The sequence below is a fragment of the Manis javanica genome, chromosome 3 (genome assembly GCF_040802235.1).
Source record: "Manis javanica isolate MJ-LG chromosome 3, MJ_LKY, whole genome shotgun sequence".
NCBI lineage: Eukaryota > Metazoa > Chordata > Mammalia > Pholidota > Manidae > Manis > Manis javanica.
Genome location: NC_133158.1, coordinates 13,903,395 through 13,921,990, shown reverse-complemented (window position 1 = coordinate 13,921,990; position 18,596 = coordinate 13,903,395). Strand labels below are relative to the sequence as shown.

General features: G+C 37.9%; 1 protein-coding gene across 3 annotated transcripts in view; it reads right to left on the bottom strand.

Moving 5' to 3' along the window:
- Positions 1-18,596, bottom strand: part of SLC25A26 (solute carrier family 25 member 26) — a 145,775-nt gene that overhangs the window by 120,860 nt on the left and 6,319 nt on the right. For all 3 annotated transcript variants that reach the window (XM_073230870.1, XM_037019104.2, XM_037019103.2), the window contains exons 2-3: positions 14,237-14,393; positions 12,136-12,245 (exon numbers count right to left, since the gene is read on the bottom strand). In XM_073230870.1, the coding sequence (XP_073086971.1) occupies positions 12,136-12,245; positions 14,237-14,393 (267 nt within the window). The remainder of the gene's footprint in view (positions 1-12,135; positions 12,246-14,236; positions 14,394-18,596) is intronic.

Below are 18,596 nucleotides of genomic sequence, written 5' to 3'. Positions count from 1 at the left end.
AAACACACAAAAACAGATTAAACAGCTTACCACTAAGGCCTTAAATTGGACATAAACTAGGTTACTTTTGATAAGTGGGTAAACTTTTAAATCCATACTTACAAACCAGGATAGAAAACAAAGTCCATTGACACTTACATGAACCTAACAGGACAGCTCCGAGCATCATCTAAAACTCATTAAAGAAATGAAAATACATAAATAAAAAAGGAAAGAAAAAAGAAAGAAAAGGGTATGCGAACTCCTTGTATTTTTCAATTCAAGAGGTCAAGACTGAAATATGACCCCAATATGTCAAGGAAATGGGAATTGTCTACTTTTGTAACTTGGCATAAATATTTATGGAACTTCATGCTTCATAACCCTCCATGTTCTTACATCATGTTATTTCTTAAAAATACAGAAGCAGAAGAAAACCTTTGGGAAGGTTCTCAGATGAAAAACAATCTACTAACAGAAGGGGTACAAAGCACCCCACATGCCTTCCTGACTTCCGCGGCATGGCAATTTTGGCATAAGAGAGAGGCCACAATGGAATGCCGCTGTCTATTTCCGCCAGTAACTCGGTGGCCTTCCATTTGGTTTTCTATTAACTCTGATCTTTTTTAGATTTGAATTTAAGCTACAACAGAGTATTTCACTACACAAGAACAAAAACACATTACAGTATTGTGATTCTCTGAAAGAAAATAAAGGTAATGTCATCTGTGGGTCTCTTGGTAAATCCAGCCTTTAGAGCATTCTTTCCTCATAAATCTAGGGCCAGAATGAATCCATGACACAGGGATGGTGGCATTTTCATTTAAACCCAAGAAGACTTTATGTTAACGTTCTATCAAAAGTAAAGCTTCCCATAAAGAAAACACACAGCCCAGTCTTTTATCAACATTTAAATGCATTACTGACCTCATTAAAATTAAACATAACAAAACTATGAATTTTAGAGTAAGAATGTATTATGATAATGAAGTTGCTACCAAGATTTATCTTTCTTTGACATAGAAACTTTACTGGTATGTTTTTTATTTATTTTTGCAATAGACAGCTGAACACATCCTTTTAGCATTTATTAAACACCAAGACGCAAAACTACAAATTATAAGACTAAGTGTGTGAAAGGGGAAAAAGTTATAGTGAGCATCAGCCCCCCTTTAGGTAAAGTCAAGGAAGACAGGGACAGGGACAGGGAGAGAGGAGAGAGACTGGAGAAATGTGTGGTCCTTTGAATGACACAGTCAAGTCTCCCACCTCCACACATCGTCTGCCAGCATTTTACAGGCTCACTTCCATTCTCTCACTCTAGAAATGCTCTTTAAAGTCACTGGGCATCACCCAAGTGCCTTGTATTAACATTATACACTTTTCCCAACTATTTCAAATAGTTCACAAAAACTTAGCTGACTTCTACTTTTCCCTAGGAAACTTGTTATCAACAACCTGTAAACATTCCTCTGACATTAAAAGCCAGTTGTCTGCACTTTATATATAATCAGAGATAGAAGTTACTGAAGGTCAGGGAGCTACTTGGCTTAGGAAGCAAGGGTGGAACGCACTTCTTTTTATTATCTCCAGAATTATTTTTCATCGTAAGTATATCACATTTACATGCCTCTAATGAACTTAGTTTCAAGGTTTAGAATCAGCTAATCAATCATGGTTAGAGAGGCAAATCTATATGAGTTTCAAAGAAACCTAAACAACATGAATACAGCCAAAGTTTAATCACATTCAAAGCAAAAGCCCCTTTGGATTTTGCAGAGTAAACTTAATGTGGCAAATTAGTAAGAAGAAAGGAAACCTAAGATCTTTGAAATGCTTACTTGCATTCTATTCTACATTGTTTTTGTAATTCCCAAAATTCTTTTTGGAAAGCAGGTTTCCCAATTAAGAATATCTAACATATCTTTTTACACCACCATTTGAAATTGGAACTGAAAAGTTAATTTGTATGCCATTTCTGCCATCTTCTGGTTACAAACGGAATCACAGCTGTCAATAAAATAACCTTCAAGGCAATTTCTGAATTTCTAATTCATCCTCCTTAGGGTTTAAATTTTACCCAATGATATGGGAACTTAAGTTCATCACACCTCCCTTAATTATAATACTCTTCCTATTAATATAAATTCTCAAAAGGCATTAGAAGAAAAGAAATTTTCATTTTTGTAGGAATTAAGTCTTCCCTTGCCTGACAAAACTACTGTCCTTGATAATCCAGAAAATTAATGGTCTTCTCAACAAAAAAATTATTTTTTTCTAAAGTTGTACATAGTGTTTAACACAAGAGTTAAGTCTTGAATAGATTTCTCACTTTTGCGCCTTTCCATTACAGAAATCAGCCATGATTTCACAGGAGGTGACAAAATCCCCCATGGATATAGATTTGTAGATTTCTACGGATATAAACCTGAAAATGGAGATGGTATATGATACAGTTTCCTATTGTTGTTATACCAAATTACTGCATATTTAGTGCCTTCAAAGAACAGAAATTTGCTCTTGTAATTCCATAGGTCAGAAATCCGTAATAGGTCTCCCTGAGCTAAAATCAGAGAGTCAGCCAGCTGGCAGCCTTTCCAGGGGCTCTAACGGAGCATCCATTTGTTTCTAGAGGCCACATCCATTCCTAGGTCTGTGATCCCTTTCATTCACCTTCAAGCCAGCAGTACAACATCTTACAACCTCTCTCTTAAAAACACTGCCGCTTCCCTCTCACAGGGACATATGTAATTACCCCGGGCTCACCTGGATAAGCCAAGCAAAAGTTCCCAGCTCAAGGTCCTTAACTTAATCATAACTGCAAAGTCCATTTGCCATGCTGGGTAGCATAGTCACAGGTTCCAGGGATGAGGACATCTTTAGGGGGGCTGTTATTTTGTGAAAAGAAAAGTCCATCATGCGGCAAACTTCATTGTTGCCTTATTTTAAGAACTTCTACAGCCACCCCAACCTTCAGCAACGCCCCCGCCCCCGGCCCCATCAGCCAGCAGTCATCAACATCAAGGTGAGGCCCTCCAGCAGCAAAATGATCACAACTCGCCAAAACGACAGATGACAGCTATCATTTTTAGCAACAAAAGTATTTTTAAATTACGGTTATGTACATAATTTTTTAGACATAATGCTATTGCACATTTAATAGCCTACCGTATAGTGTAAACATAACTTTCATATGCACTAGAAAACCAGAAAATTAATTTGCCTCCCTTTATTGTGATATGTGCTCTCTGGCAATTATGTGCCTCACTGGGGTGGTCTAGAATTGAAGCCACAGTATCTTGAGGTGCCCTGTGTATCAGATGTTAGGCTAAGCACTTGATCAAGTGTCACTTAATGCCTATAAGATCTGTAAGTGGGGTACATTAATTCTATTTCTGATGAAAAGGAAAACAGCAGCTCAGTAAGGTTAAGTAAATGGACCATAGACACACAGCAAAAGGCTGTGAGAGAAGTAAAATTTCCAGCCCTCATCTGCATACCTTGACTTCTTGTGATCCGTATGCTGTCTCCTTACAAAGGCCTTCAAAATAGTCTATAGTTATTAAATATGTCCCAACTTATTATATACTCCTCAGTGACATGGATCAAAATTTCTTACTCTACGTTTCTTAGGACCAGTCACCATACTAGATAAAGGCACTCACATCACAAATCAATTATAATCAGAGCAATTTTTTGACAGTGGCATTTAATTCATTATGCCACCAAAATTCCTAATCTTAACAAAATAATATCTTAAAAAGTAAGGGTTTGTCACTGACAAAGTGACTAATCCTGTCTTCAGTAGTTTGGTCCTCGGAGAGAAGTATTCAGTTTTTCCACTTACAATGCCGTGTAGTGACGGACCCAATAACACTCTCGTGGCTCAAAATGATTTTTTCAACTTCATCACCCAATATGAACATAGTATTCACTGTTTCTATAAAGCTGAAATTTGTGTTTCAGAAACCAATAATGTTCTTAAATAAAAAGCCAACAGAGCTTCCCCTTCCCTTTTGCCAAGATAACCAATGAGTGCACTGTTCTAGATCATGAATCAATATCATCTGAGCTCATGCTGCATACTAGTCCATAGAACAGAAAACAATCTGAGCTGTGTTAGGGAAGGATGTCCTTAAGAAACTAGAGGGATGTTGGGGTAGACTGTTCCTTTCTAAGAGCCTCCCTGAAACAGCTCTCAGCATGTTCATGTACATGCTTTCAATGAGCACCTATAAGCAGGGTCATCATCTAGCCTGGACCCTCCCCTGGGCCCCGCCCCCTCTCCCCCCTCCCTCCTTCATCCCGCCACACCCCTCTCCCCTTCCTCCCTCACCCGGGCCCCGCCCTCTCTCCCCTCCCTCCCTCCGTCCTTCATCTGACCCCACTCCCTCTCCCCTCCCTCCCTCACCGGGCCCCTCTCCTTCCTCTTCTCCCCTTTTTTGCATATTCGCTCAGATCAGATGGCCGCAACAGCAGGAAAGTCATGGTATACTGAATGAACTCAGCTCAGCCTTTGCCACTGGAGAGTTTAAGCATGTGGACACACAGACGCAACATACTAACAATGGCATCCATGATAAAATATGCACTGAGGGAATGTTTCTGGAAGGGCTTTTGCAAGATCTGCCTTCTTAATGCTGATTCTATGTCTTAACTCTCAAACTCAGCTCCGCCATCCGCATGCCCCCGCCCCTGCCTTACTGATGCTCTGGTCACCTCCCAACCTGGGAACTTCTCTAAAAGTCTCCTCCCCTCCGTTCACAAATTATGACCACTTCCACGCAGCAGCCACAGAACTTTCTTAAAATACCAATCAATGGTGCTCTCTTGCTCAGACATCCCCCCACACACCTCATTTCATGATGGCCTGGACACATGTGCTCCATTTGGAACCTGGGAGTGTTTAATGAGGACTTCCCATAAATTCAGTATCCCTCTTTGCACCCACCCAACTAACAATCAATCGTGCTCTAAAATGCAACTCAAGGATAAGCTATTAACCAGGCCTTCCCGAGTCAACGCCCATCTACCCACTCCAATCCAGACAAAACTGACCACTGCTTCTCTTCAAGCTCTCACTGTGGGTACTTATTTTTCTTAAAATACCTATAACCCTTTAGTGAGCTCTCACACCTATATGTCTGTCTCTGCCTCGAGACTTCCAGCCTCTTAAAGACAGTCCCTTATCTTGTCATTTATCCTCAATGCCTAGAACATATTAAGGTTACTTTCTATATTCTTGAGACAATTTTTTGTGTAATTCTTACAGGTTAGGGTTCCTAAGAAGCAATCAAAAAGTCTATCTGCCTTATGTACTCAATGCTCTGAAGTGAAAGGTGGCTCCCAAGCACATGAAAATAAACAGGAGAACAGGGTGACAGGCCTCCTTGGTACAGCTCCACAATGCAGGGGCTTAAATACATCAAAGAGAAAATGCTTGTTTGAGTGTGGTTAAGTATCTGACAGGTCAGTTTCAGCTTCTAATTGTACAAAAAATTTCCTAGGTGTATCTGAACATTTCCACCTCCATTCCATTTTATACACAAAGGCACTTGCCATCTGGGGCATTACTATGAGCTTCCTTCTCACTGAGTAGCTATACTTCACTTTAGGGGCAGCTGTCTTATTTTCATGCTCAATTCAACTACTGTACAAGAGCTTGGCAAACTACTGTCACCACTGCAAATGAAAGTTAACCCATATTAGTTTATGGGTATTCCAAAATCTACCAGGATTACTTCAAAAGATAAAACAAATATCAAAAGTTATCCATTTTTTTTCTATTACCTTGCTCAGTAGTGCCCCTTAGAAAAAGCCAGTAAACACCATGATAAAACACTAGAAATATATTTTAGAACATATTAATAGTATAATTAGGAATAGCTTAAGAGCCCACCAAGGAAAACACAGTAAGTTACATGTGTTGGTGCTTTATAGACAACACGCACTCCTGAGAGCATCAACTCCTCCAGGGATTCAATTCAGTTAGGAATGAACAAAAATGATGTGCTTAACCCATATGCTGATGTTCAATGAACACACACACACACACCCGGCCCAAGGGAGCACAGGACAAAGCAGGCCCACTGACGCGGCTGGCTGCTTGAGCAGCTAAGCCATAGCACAGGCCGCTTTCGCTTCCAAGTCTCCTCAACAGCACAGGCCTTGGAGAAGACATCAGAGCTGGGGCAACCCTCACATTAACTTCAAAATCCAAATCTATGTGTCTGAGTAGGCTGCCACCCTCAAAACGAACCAATCTATTAATCTAGGATTTTTAGTAGGTCTAGAAACATGTGATTCTGAGGAAGACAAAGGGAATGGGCCTTTGGATCAGTGTATGGCACTCTTCGTTGTCAGCACTTGGTAAAATTTCTTAATGTATGGGACTGCGGAGCCAATTTAAAAATATTTATTACTGGGGTATAAATTGAAAAATTAAAAATTTTAGTAATCCTCAGTGAGTGGTGCTTGCACAGCAGTGAGCACCAGAACTAGCTGGGACTCTTGTTTAAAATGCAGGGCCCCTGGTGCCATCTGCAAAATCCCCACCTATAAGCAGCTGTCTAGGCAATTTGATTCTAAAGTAGGTCCTGCTTGAGCCATATGTGAATCTCTGTGAGAGGCTGTCAGAAGAGTGTTTATAAAACATGATACAATTTATTTCCCTGCTTTCTCAATTCCACATTGGAATGGGACTGAAAGGATAATCTACCAGCATCTACGTGCATGAGGACATCGGCACATGTCACCCATGCACACATGAAATTCACAATGGCTGCACAATATTTCTTCATTTCTGAAAACGATGGCAACTAAGGCCAAAGTAGGATAAGACACAGGGAAAATCAAATCCTAAAACCTTAAAACAAAAATGACTACCATTGTAATCTATCTGTTGTATGAAAATAAATCTGCCCCAATCCTTCTGATCTAATTACAGATTCTACTTCTCCCCGGGCTTCTCCTGTGCCTGATGAAAGCTGAGCTGTGGAATAAGTGAGGTAGGGATTTATAGAGACTTGGTACAGCAAACTTCCTAATAACAAATGGCACAAACGGGGCTCTTTCTTCTGTTGTTATATATTAAGTCTTACTTGATCAATTTTACTGTATTTCAAACTGCAAACATGAGGTAAAGGTTGTAATTATAGTTCTACTGAGTTTCCATCAAGGCGCTGCAGCGTAAGGCAAAGCAGCGTGCGAGGTGCTGCGGCCAGCGTAGCAGTGCTCTTCTGCGTCTAAGTTTCTCCCATATATTTATAGTTGCTGCAACAAAGTGATTATGGGCACATTCGATACCAAAAAATACATTACTGTTTCTAAGCAATCTGTCTGCAACGTATCAATCTTACATCACAGCAAATGTGTCACAGAACAATGACTGCACGAAATTATTTCTTGCTTTCCCTAAATCTCTCTGCCTCTCTGCCCACTGACAGCTATAAATGTTGTTTCCTATTCCCTTTTATTTTACCTATAAAAATTTGTTCCTCTTAAATTTACCTATTTCTCTTTTTGCGACCACATTTGTATGAATCTGAAACCAAAAGTTTGTGCTCTGTAAAACTGAAGCGAAGCAAGTTAGGACAGAAAAGTGGTCACATATTTCTCAAAATTTATGAAGAAAACTGACATTGAATGGCTTTGGAAAAAGTTTTTTTTAAGAAAGTTCAAAGAACAAAACAGCAGCAGACTCAAAGACTCCAAGAAGGGACTAGTGGTCACCAAAGGGGAGGGATGGGGGAGGGCAGGTGGGGAGGGAGGGAAAAGGGGATTGTGGGGTATTATGATTGGCACACATGATGTGGTGGAGGGCTCATGGGGAAGACAGCGTAGCACAGAGAAGACAAGCAGTGACTCTGTGGCATCTTACTAGACTGACGGACAGTGACTGCAATGGGGTGTGGGGGGTACTTGATAATATGGGTGAATGTAGTAAGCACAATGTTTTTCATGTGAAACCTTCATAGAAGTGTATATCAGTGATACCTTAAAAAAAAAAGTTCAAAGATAACTGCAGCACCAGAACCAAAATTTCCAAAAACTTCATAAATGTGACAATCTTTTAAACATACTAAACAGTAATAAACACTAAAATAAGAATAAACTACTACACTGTAACGCACATTAAAAGTCAACATCCAGATGTTCCACCTGTGAAGTCAGTCTACGGCCCTGCTGATCAACTCTCCTCTGAGTTCTCCAGGCATCACAGCAACTATAAAAAGCCCTCTGACTTTGAGGTCACCACCTCAGTGACCATCCCTGAGACAATAAAGGTAAGAATCTCCTAAAATTGTACATGTCCAGTCTTACACATACTTGTTTTCTAACTAAAATCTGCCTACACTATCTCTTATGCCTAAGAGTTCACACAGACTATTACATTAAAAAGGCTCCAATATTTCTTAAATGTCAGTTATATATGTTAAAATATTAGAATACAGTGTTTTGCGTAAGTGAAGAGGTACACCATTAACATGAGTAATCTAACAGCTCTTATTTGTCCTACTTAATTACATCAACTTATATAAGCTTGGTAAGTCTAAGAGACAGAAAGTTTGTAAGTTACAGAAAGCCTGTCCTTCAACACGGCAAACAAGCTTCCAGGCAAGACGGCCCTCTGTGAAATGAACTAAGTGGCCAAGTTCTTTCAGCAATATACTAGAAAATGTAAACCTAAGATAGAATCTATGAAAACATATTTAAACTTAAAGCCAACATGCGAAGAGAGGCAAGGGCTGTCACAGTCACAGGATTTTCACATTGTGAGAAACACTGTAACTCTCACACGGTTTGTTGTTGTTTAATGTATATACTCAAAAATAACTGCATGTAACAAGGCTTTAATGTCAGAACATAATCACAAAAACAATCTAACCCAGATAATACGCAAAAAAAATTTTTTAATTAAGTATAAATTGCTTTTAAATTTCAGTGTAGGAGTTTTTCAGGTAGAATTTAAGCACTGGAGTTCTTACTTTGCATAAGAGTGGAGGGAACATCACACCAGATAAAAACAAATTAACTCAAAATGGATCAAAGGCCTAAATGTAAGAGTTAAAACTGTAAAACCCTTGGAAGAAAAAAATAGGTATAAATCTTCATTATCTCAGATTAGACAATGCTTTCTTAGATATGACACAAAACCGTAAGCAATACGGGATAAAAAGACAAATTGGACATATTAAAATTGAAAACTTATGCTTCAAAGGGCATCATTAAGAAAGTGAAAAGACAACACATAGCATGGGAAAAAAATTTTGCAAATCATATCCCTAAGTAAGGAACTTGTATTTAGAGCATACAAAGAACTCCTATGACTCAATAACAAGAAGACAGCCCAATTAAACAATGAGCAAAGGATCTGAATAAACACTTCTCCAAAGAAGATAAGTAACCAATAAGCACATGAAAAGATGCTCAAAATCCTTAATACCAGGGAAATGCAAATCAGCATCACAATAAGGTGTCACTGGACATCTAATTTGGTGGCAAAATTAAAGTGACAGAAAATACCAAATGGTGACAAGGATGTGCAGAAAGTGGAACCCTTGGTACATCGCTGCCAAGAAAGAAAAGGAAAACAGCCTAGGCAGTTCCTCAGAGTTAAATGTAACGTTACCATGCAGCCAATCCCACTCCTAGGTACATATCCAAGATAACACATCAACACAAAAACTTGCCCACAAATGTCCATAGCAGTTGTATGTATTAATAGCCAAAACGTGGAAACAGTCCCAAAGCCCATCAACTGATGGATGAGTGAACAGAGAGAATGAGGTATTGTCCTTATCTCATGGAATGCTATTTGGCATTTAAGAATGAAGCTCTGATATAAATGCTATAACATCAATGAAACCTTGAAAATATCCTAAGTGAAAGGAGCCAGTCACAAAAGAGCACATATCATAGGACACCACTTATAGGAAATGTCCAGCAAAGGGCAAAGGCAAACCTAACAGGTATAGGTTTCTTTTTGGGGTGATAAGAATGCTCTAAAATTGTGCTGATAGTTGCACAACTGCGAATATACTAAAAACCATTGATACACATTTTAAGGGGGTAAATCATAACGTTCTGTGAATTAAATCTCAATAAACCTGTTCATTCTTTTTTAACACTCCTCTTAAAATTATATGCACTTTTACTTTATCTTTCTGTATTTTTTGCTTTTGTATCTTTCATTTTTATATTGCTCTCTTGTATCATCTCATTCACTATATTCTCAAGAAAATTAGGTTACAAATCTGTGGATTTTCATCCAAATTTTGTAAAGGAAAAGAATGCAGAGAAAACAAAGCCACAATATATCACAACTTTTTTAATGTAAATCTTATGAATGCTGATTTGGTTTTCAAATTTCCTGATGTTAATACACACCACTACTTTTCTAAACATGAAAAAAATTAATAAAATGACAAAAGGCATATAAACTGAGACCCTTCTCCTCACTTTGCTGCCTGTTCCTGTTAATGACCATGTTCTGTGTTTAGTGAAACTGCACAAATACCGGACCATGTGATCTGAAAATAACAACGATAAAGAACAATTTCTGGAGAACACACAAAAAATAATTTTAATAGACATCATCCTCTAGTATTGGGCAGGAGGGGCTGGGAAAAGTTAGGTGAGTGAGGGGACTGGGGATAGTTTTATTGGTATTATATTATTCTCTGTGCTAGTTTAGGGGGAAAAAAACCTTGCATTTATTTTTTAGTTAAAAATATTTTATCAGCTGCATTATTATTTCATTTTTGGTTCATGACTTACAAGAGAAAGAGTTAACTTTTAAACACATGGTAGAGGTGGACTATCTTTTTGTCATTGCTTTACCATGTTACTTCATTATAATCAGACACCAAATGATCTGTGTGACATTGTCTCTACATTATTTGTTGGAAGTTCCTTTGTGGACCACTGGATCATACATTTTTACTAATGTTCCAAGTATGCTTGAAAAATCTGAATCATCTTTCACTGTTAGGCACAGAGCTCTATACATACTCATTAGACCAATCTTGCCTTTGTGTTGTTCAAATCTTCTTTGGTCTTAATGAGTTTATGCCTGCCTGCTTAAGTCTTTTACAGATAGAAGTGCTTATCAAAGATTATAGCTGTATTCTTCATTTCTCCTTGTAATTCTAGTAATTCTGCTCTCTATATTAAGACTGTTATTTAGTCCAGGTTCAAATTTATTACATCCCCCAAGAGAAGTGTTCCTTCTATCATCATGCAACGGTCTCTTTGTTTTTGGCTGTAAGTCTTTGTTGTCTGATATATACATTATTCTATCAGCTCTCTTCCAGTTAGTATTTCTGTATCAGTGAAGGCTGATCAGAGAAGTAGAACCACTATGAAAATAAGAGCTATTATAGAAATGTGGACAGTAACGGTGGGAGCTGGCTAAGCAGTTTATGTAGGACTATTGCTTCTACATAGTTTTAGGACAGAAATCGGGGCGAGCAATGGGGAAGGAAAGAGGATGTGAAATGGGGAAAAGCAAGAACAAACTGGTGTTCACATGCATCTCTCAGCCACCTTGATGATGTGAGTGACCTGCAGCATAAGCAGGCACCCTTCACCACACAGCCAACACATCTGACTCGGGATTTAGAGAACCTGAAGGAGAAGACCCAGTAGGAACTGGAGGAGCTGTAGGCCTGGCTACTGCCTAAAGCCAACAGAGCAGTGATGAGGTATATGAACTGCAACAGCGCCTAACCAACCTTCTGAACATAACCACAATTGTTGCTTCCACCTTAAAATCTTGTGCAAATTTCTCTCTTTAGCCAGCCTAACCTGGAATCACCCTGGAAAGGGAGTTCTAGGATATGGAGTTCCAGCTCAATTATGTTGATGCAACACAATGCTCATCATAATTCATATGGATATTTTATTTCAATTCTACAGTTTTATTCTTTCAGTATAATTATGTCTTAGATATGTCTCTTGTAAATAGCTGGATTTTTCCTTCATCTTATCTCGAATATACCTTTTAACTTCGATGTTTAACCCATTTACATTTATTGGGATTTATGACTTTCATATTTTAAAAAAGATCTTTTAGAAATGAAGTAATATCTATACCAAAGATATGTATAAACTTTGCATTTTTGAAATATTTTCTATACATATCTTGTTACTTACCACTTCTCCAGCAGAGGCAGCCAACATATGCTTTACAGGTATCAGGTATGAAGCTGAATCACTGTGCAAAAACCATTTCACATATTCATAGGTGATAAAAAAGGCAGCAGCTGAAATTTAAAACAAGCAGTCTTTCACAAAGTTTAAATATGTTTCTAAAAAACAAATTACAACTCTAATTATTAAATTATGAGATAAAAGATAAAGATAATAATAAAATACACACTCTTCCTCCTCCCCATCCCACTAACTCCTGTAGATTTTACTGAGCCCATGTTACATGCTAAACCCTGGGCTTACAAAAATGCAGACAACATGATTCCTGCCCTGGGGGGCGTGACAGCTAACCTGGCATTTCCCATTTTGTACTAACAAATCACTTAACCTTTTTTAGTAAGCTTTCTAGAAAGGGATATGATTTTGTGGGATCCAAAATATCTTTACATAATCATAAAAAATTCAGCTACAGTTATTTACAGACAGGTTAAAATTGCAAACATACCTTAACTAAAAACAAACAGTATGTATTTGACAATGCTTCATGACTGGTTATTCAAAATGATCATGACCACTTTTTTCTGCACCAACTCACCCTTACATCAATGAAACAACCATTTAATTTCAACTGGAAATCAAAATCTCGAAAAAGCAACCCCCATCACCATGAACTAATCTTGACTACACAACAGGGCTTTAAGACTTGCCATGTACTGTCCAACAAAAGACGTTTTTCATTTCTATGAAAAATTAGACGTGAAAGATAAATGAATGCAAGGTCATCCTTTGAAGGGCATTTGATCATGTCACATTTAAGTCTGAAACACTCAGGGAAAGAGCTTGATAGTGGAGGTCAGTTCTCCACAGATAAAGTCAAGAAGCTTGAGAATATTCCTCAGGCTGCAACCACCACCAGCCAGGTGATCCCAGAGGAGCAGTGACCAATGCAGGCAGTTTTATACAGCTGGCTCAAATCTCTTCAGGTGATCGGTGCCTGCACCAGGACCTCATTAGGAGCCACTGCCCCTCTCCCACAAATAAAACAATAAATGACACACAGTGGGTGCTCAGCAACTTACTATAATCAATTACTAAATTCAAGGATTAACCTCAAAACAGTTTTTACTCTTTTAGTCATTGCTGAGGAAGGGGGTGAAGAACAAAGAGAAACCAAACGACCAAATGCTATTTTTCTCTTTGCACTACAAATCTTTATCTGAATGCTGTGCTCACAGATGGACAGAGATGGACATCTAAACATCAAGTAAACATGAAACAATGTCTCATAAATTCTAATGAGAAAAAATAAAATTTAAGAATCTTCAGCAGAGGTTTTTTTTGGGGGGAGGGGTTCTGCTTACTTGGTTTGCTTCCAAGTGCCACTCAAAGCATTGGTAAACAATTAAAATGAAATAAGTATCTGAAAAAAGGATACCAGTAAGTGTATCAAATAAAACAGATTCCTTTGATTATGGAATATGAGGGCCACAAATCATAAAATAAGACTTCAAACCCAAAACAAAAGCAAGACATGGAAAGACAGTATCCAGGAGGAAGTTAGTGGGAGTCGGCTGCATCATCGACGAGCAATTTAGTTAAGACAGAAAGGTGTAATGCCTCTTAGGACCCTCTGCTCCAGAAGAATCTCCAAGGCAGTAGTTATTAAACTCAGCTTCACCCTGGAATCACCCGGGAAGGTACAAAACCCGTTACCCAGGCAAAGCCCAGACCAATTAAACTTACCAGGGATGACACGGGCATCAGGATTTTTAAAGCACCCCAAGAGATTCTAACGTGCAGGCAAGGCTGAGAACCACTGCTCTAAGGTGTCATGATCAGTGTTAAGGACGCCAAATGAGAAATTTTAACAACAAAACCAATTTTAGCAAGACTGCTTTCAAAAAAGATTGCTCATATTTTTCCCATTACAAATCCAGTGAGTGGAATGGGTCTACAGCACTAGTTGACTAAAAAATAATGGCTTATGAATAGAAAACAAATTCAGAACATAAGCTATAATACATAAGGAATTCTATGTGGAGTAACACAACCATTCTGGATAAAAGTCCCATTAACCTGGCTTTATGGCAATGATAATTCTTACCATTAGGAAAGGATCCAATGGCAGTAGAAGGAACCCCAGCGTATATTCCGCGAAAACCACCTGCCTTATTAAATCCTTGGGGACTCTGCAGCCTGGTTTTAACGGTATCCAGAGGAAATAAGATCAAGTCGACGGAGACACCTGCTACTCCACCAGCCTTTAAGAAAAAAAAAAGGGTGGGAGGGTAGAAAAAGGAAAAAAGGTTACCGTAAGCTCTCTTCTATATAAGTAGACATAAGACGACTGTAGTCTTTAAACCGTATTTCTCATGCCTATCAGTCCGCAAACTATTTGGCATAGTCAAAGGACCTTCCACATAACTCTAAAGGTTTGCCTGGGGAGATAACCACTACTACACTGTATTTTCAAATCATACATTTTGAGAATTTTTCTTTTTAAAGCAAATTTTTAAGTGAATTTACTTTTTTATGAAATTTAAATTCATTTTTAATACTTTTCACATGATTCAAAAAAGTAAAAAACAAACAAACTCACAAAGAAAAAGGCTTCAAAGTCTCCTTCCCCGCTCTAGTAACTCAGGTAACCACTTTTATTGGTTTCTTATTGTATCCTTCCCAAGTTACTGCAGGCATATTATGTAACTATGAAGATGCATTTCATTTTTTTCTTAAAAAAGGTGTATACAATATGCACTGTACTACACCTTATTTTTTTCACTTAATTTAGCTGGGTGATCTTTCCACATCAGGCCAAATATTATATTTTGTCTTTTCTACTAAGAGTACAGAATCTGCAGTAAGGATTTTTTTGGGAGGGCGGGGTTCTATTTTGAAACAGGTAATGATCCTTAAGATTCTAGATCTGTATCTTAAGAACCACACATATAAGGATTCCTATAGTATTCTCTCTTTTTTGTGTATATTCAAAAATTTCTTGCTACTTTTCAAATTCAGTGAGTAAATGTGTGTGGGCGGGGAGAGGGGGAAACTAAATTCCTAGAGGTCATTAAAGCCTGGCCCAAAATAGTCATCTCCCAAGAGCACCATGTTGCTCTGGTGAGGCTTCACTTTAACAATAAGTTTGCACCTCATAATTAATTACAGGGGAGTGTATGTAGAGTATTTTAAAACCGGTTATACTTTACCAAAGCAAAATGAAATTCAGAAAAAAAAAAGGAAGCATCAAAGAAAAGTGAATACACAAAGCCTAAAGGTACCAAAACCAGTTCACCATTAGCAGACGGAAGAATTACAAAGAACATGGTTCCTACATTTTTCTTTTGTATTTTGAATCATTTATCTTGGAGATCTATTCACCATGTGAATATGTTACCTATCCAAAAGGTAAAAATACACATTAAAAACCCTATGCACCATAACATAAAAAAGAAGAATCAGTATTCAAACATACAGGCAAAGTTCAAAGTGATAACTGGTTTGCTTCCATCCTTCGGGTCTACAAAATGCCAAGGTGGTACAAAGCTCAGGTCCTAGCAAACACCCCCTGCTCTACCCTCCACTCACTATAGAACCACTGCAGTTCTCTGCAAAAACGAAATTACTCTGTTGAGGAATCCACTCGCTACAATAGGTAAATTATTAAAAATTATTCTGCACTAGAAATGCACATTACCATAAACATTAACAGTATCTGATCAGCTTGAAAGACACTGACAAAACCTGAAAGACCACGAAGGCCTACTCTGTGAATGACCTACAAGGAAGTCATCAAAACAACACAGATGCACCAGCAGACAACCTTAAGAGGTAGTATAAGAATGACAAATAATAGGCAATTTCTTTCTGCCGATAAAGGTGGCCTCTTCTAAGTCATGGGAAATAGGTTCACAAGTAATGTAGACAAGTTAAGAAAGAGCCAGCCTTTGTCAGCATTGTTCTCATTCTTTTTAAAGAATTTTGTAAAATTAGTATGTAAATAAAATATTTTGCCTGCCTCTTAATTTTCGCAAAACAAGAGAAGAACTAACATCCTGCGAGAAAGTCTAATATGACAGGATTATTCAAAAATACACTGCACTTCATTCTAATCTTCTCTTGAACCTCAGGAGAGGGGTTGAGAGATGCCTGCTATCTACTGCCGAATTTTCATCAGTAAGGTAACTGTCCGTTTAATCTATTAGGTTACTTTGCATGCACTGATTCCCTAACACTTCCTCCAACAGATTTCTTACCTTCTGTGAATGAAACGACCAGATTCAATCTATTTATCTAGTAAAACATGTATTAAAAGTTACTAATTGCTACTGCAGATTTCAAACTTCTGGACTCAAACGTCATTTAAATCCATGAGACTAGGAAAAACAACAGCTAACAGAAGAGAAGAAAAAGAATGCCTACCTATTTAGCCACACAGCACAACACAATTAAGATTTAAATAAAAACTTTAAGAAGTGCTTACATTACATCATATTGTTTTATACACAATTACGTACAAACATACAGGCCAACAGCAGATTAATATAAGTCTACCTAATTCTTTAGCATAAGAAATTTTTTATTTATAATGACTTATCAAAGAGGTTATTCAGGCAAAGGATGACTTTCAATATTTATGGTAGCTTACATTGAAAACTCTAAGAACTAGACAAAATCCAAAGATACAGAACATAACCCATATAAGCAGCAAGTTTTTCCACAGCATAACAATTTACTGAGACCTCGATATCATACAGATTAAATACACATCTCCACTTTAAGTTAGTAAGTGTAGAAAGTGCAGGCTAGCTGTGGAGGGAAAGTATCTAATTAGTGCTTTGAAATGACTCTGGGATTTGAAAAACGTCAAGCTCACATACCATAAAACCTTTCTCTCTCAAAAGGCTAGCACAACAGGAAAAAAATTATGCTGTTCAACTGCAGGACAAAAGCAAAGGACCATCTAACTAAGCCAAACCATCACTGTACAAGATGTGATGGCTTAACTGCAGCTCAGAAGAACCAGTGAAAACATTAACATGGCTTTTCCAGGGAAATCCCTCCCTGACATTGTTTCCTCCACAATGAAGTGGCCACCGGTGACTTTGAGCAGGGCACTGGAGAAGAGCTGCCTCCGCTCCTGGGCCAGGCTGTCTTCCCGGCTCACCGCTGCTCCTCCCTGCAGTGGGCCCCTCCACACTAATGGACACCAATTTTATAAAATGCAATTTCTAATTGCATCTTGCCACTCTCCAGCCTGTAACTCTACCAAGCTTTCCGGTGGCCCTTAGGATGACGAGCAGAAGCTTAGTACAGCCTACAAGGCTCTAGGAGTTCTGGACCCCATCTACCCCTCTGCCCTCAACGCCACCATTTGCCCTTTGCTGGTCAGCCTCTTGTCACGTTGACCTCTCTTTGCCTCCCAGTCATGTGATCTTCCTCATTTCTAAGACTTTGTACAGATGCTCCCTAATGGCCCATTCTAGGTGAGGCCCTCTTGTTTTCATACGCGGATCATAATTACATTCTATAGCTGGTCATCTAACCATTTCTTCAATGTCTGTATAACCTACCAAAGTATAAGATCCACACCTGTTTGTTCACCGGTATGTTCCCAGCATCAGTACATAGCAGGCCCTCAAAAACTATCTGAAGAATGAATGAATGAATAGTTCTAATAAAGGGTCACCACCCATACCTCGGAAGATACTACAAACCAGCCTTAAAAATATATCATCACTTCTTTTTTAATTACGTAACACAGGACCAAGCAATTCCCAAAAGAAAAAAACAAATTTTTCAATAAAAAAAGAAAACATGCTTCCCCATCATTAACTACCAAATAAAAAACAAACATTTTCCAGTTAAACTGAAAAAAATTAAAAATATGAAGAATAGTTATGGGCACTATAAAAGTAAACATTTAAAATCTATGGAAGTAAAATTTGGTAAAATGAAAATTTTAAACTATAAAATCCCTGATTCACTACTTATTTCTGAACATTTCTTCCAGAGAAGTGCAGAAATACACAAAAATGTTTACTACAGCATTGTTACAACACTAAAAAAGCTGGAAATAAGCTAAATTATGTTATATCAAGTAACGAATTGCTACACAGCCATTAAAAGAATGAAGTCAATCTGAACTCACTGTCATAGAAACATGTTATATGCTTAATCAAATAAGCTTAGAACAATATATGCTGTAAAATCCCACCTAAGAAATGTGTATCTATTTTTATGTGCATAATTAGAAATCTGGAAGCATACACACTAAATTGCTAGAAGTATTACCTCTGTGTAAAGGGATTTTTGAATGAGGAATATTTTTACTATCCTGCTAATTTTTCTATTGTTCAAGTTTTGTAATTAGTATTACAGACATATAAAACTATTCAAAATTAATACTACACCCAAAACATAAAAACCTATTTCACTGGTTGCATTTAGTATATAGTAGGCAC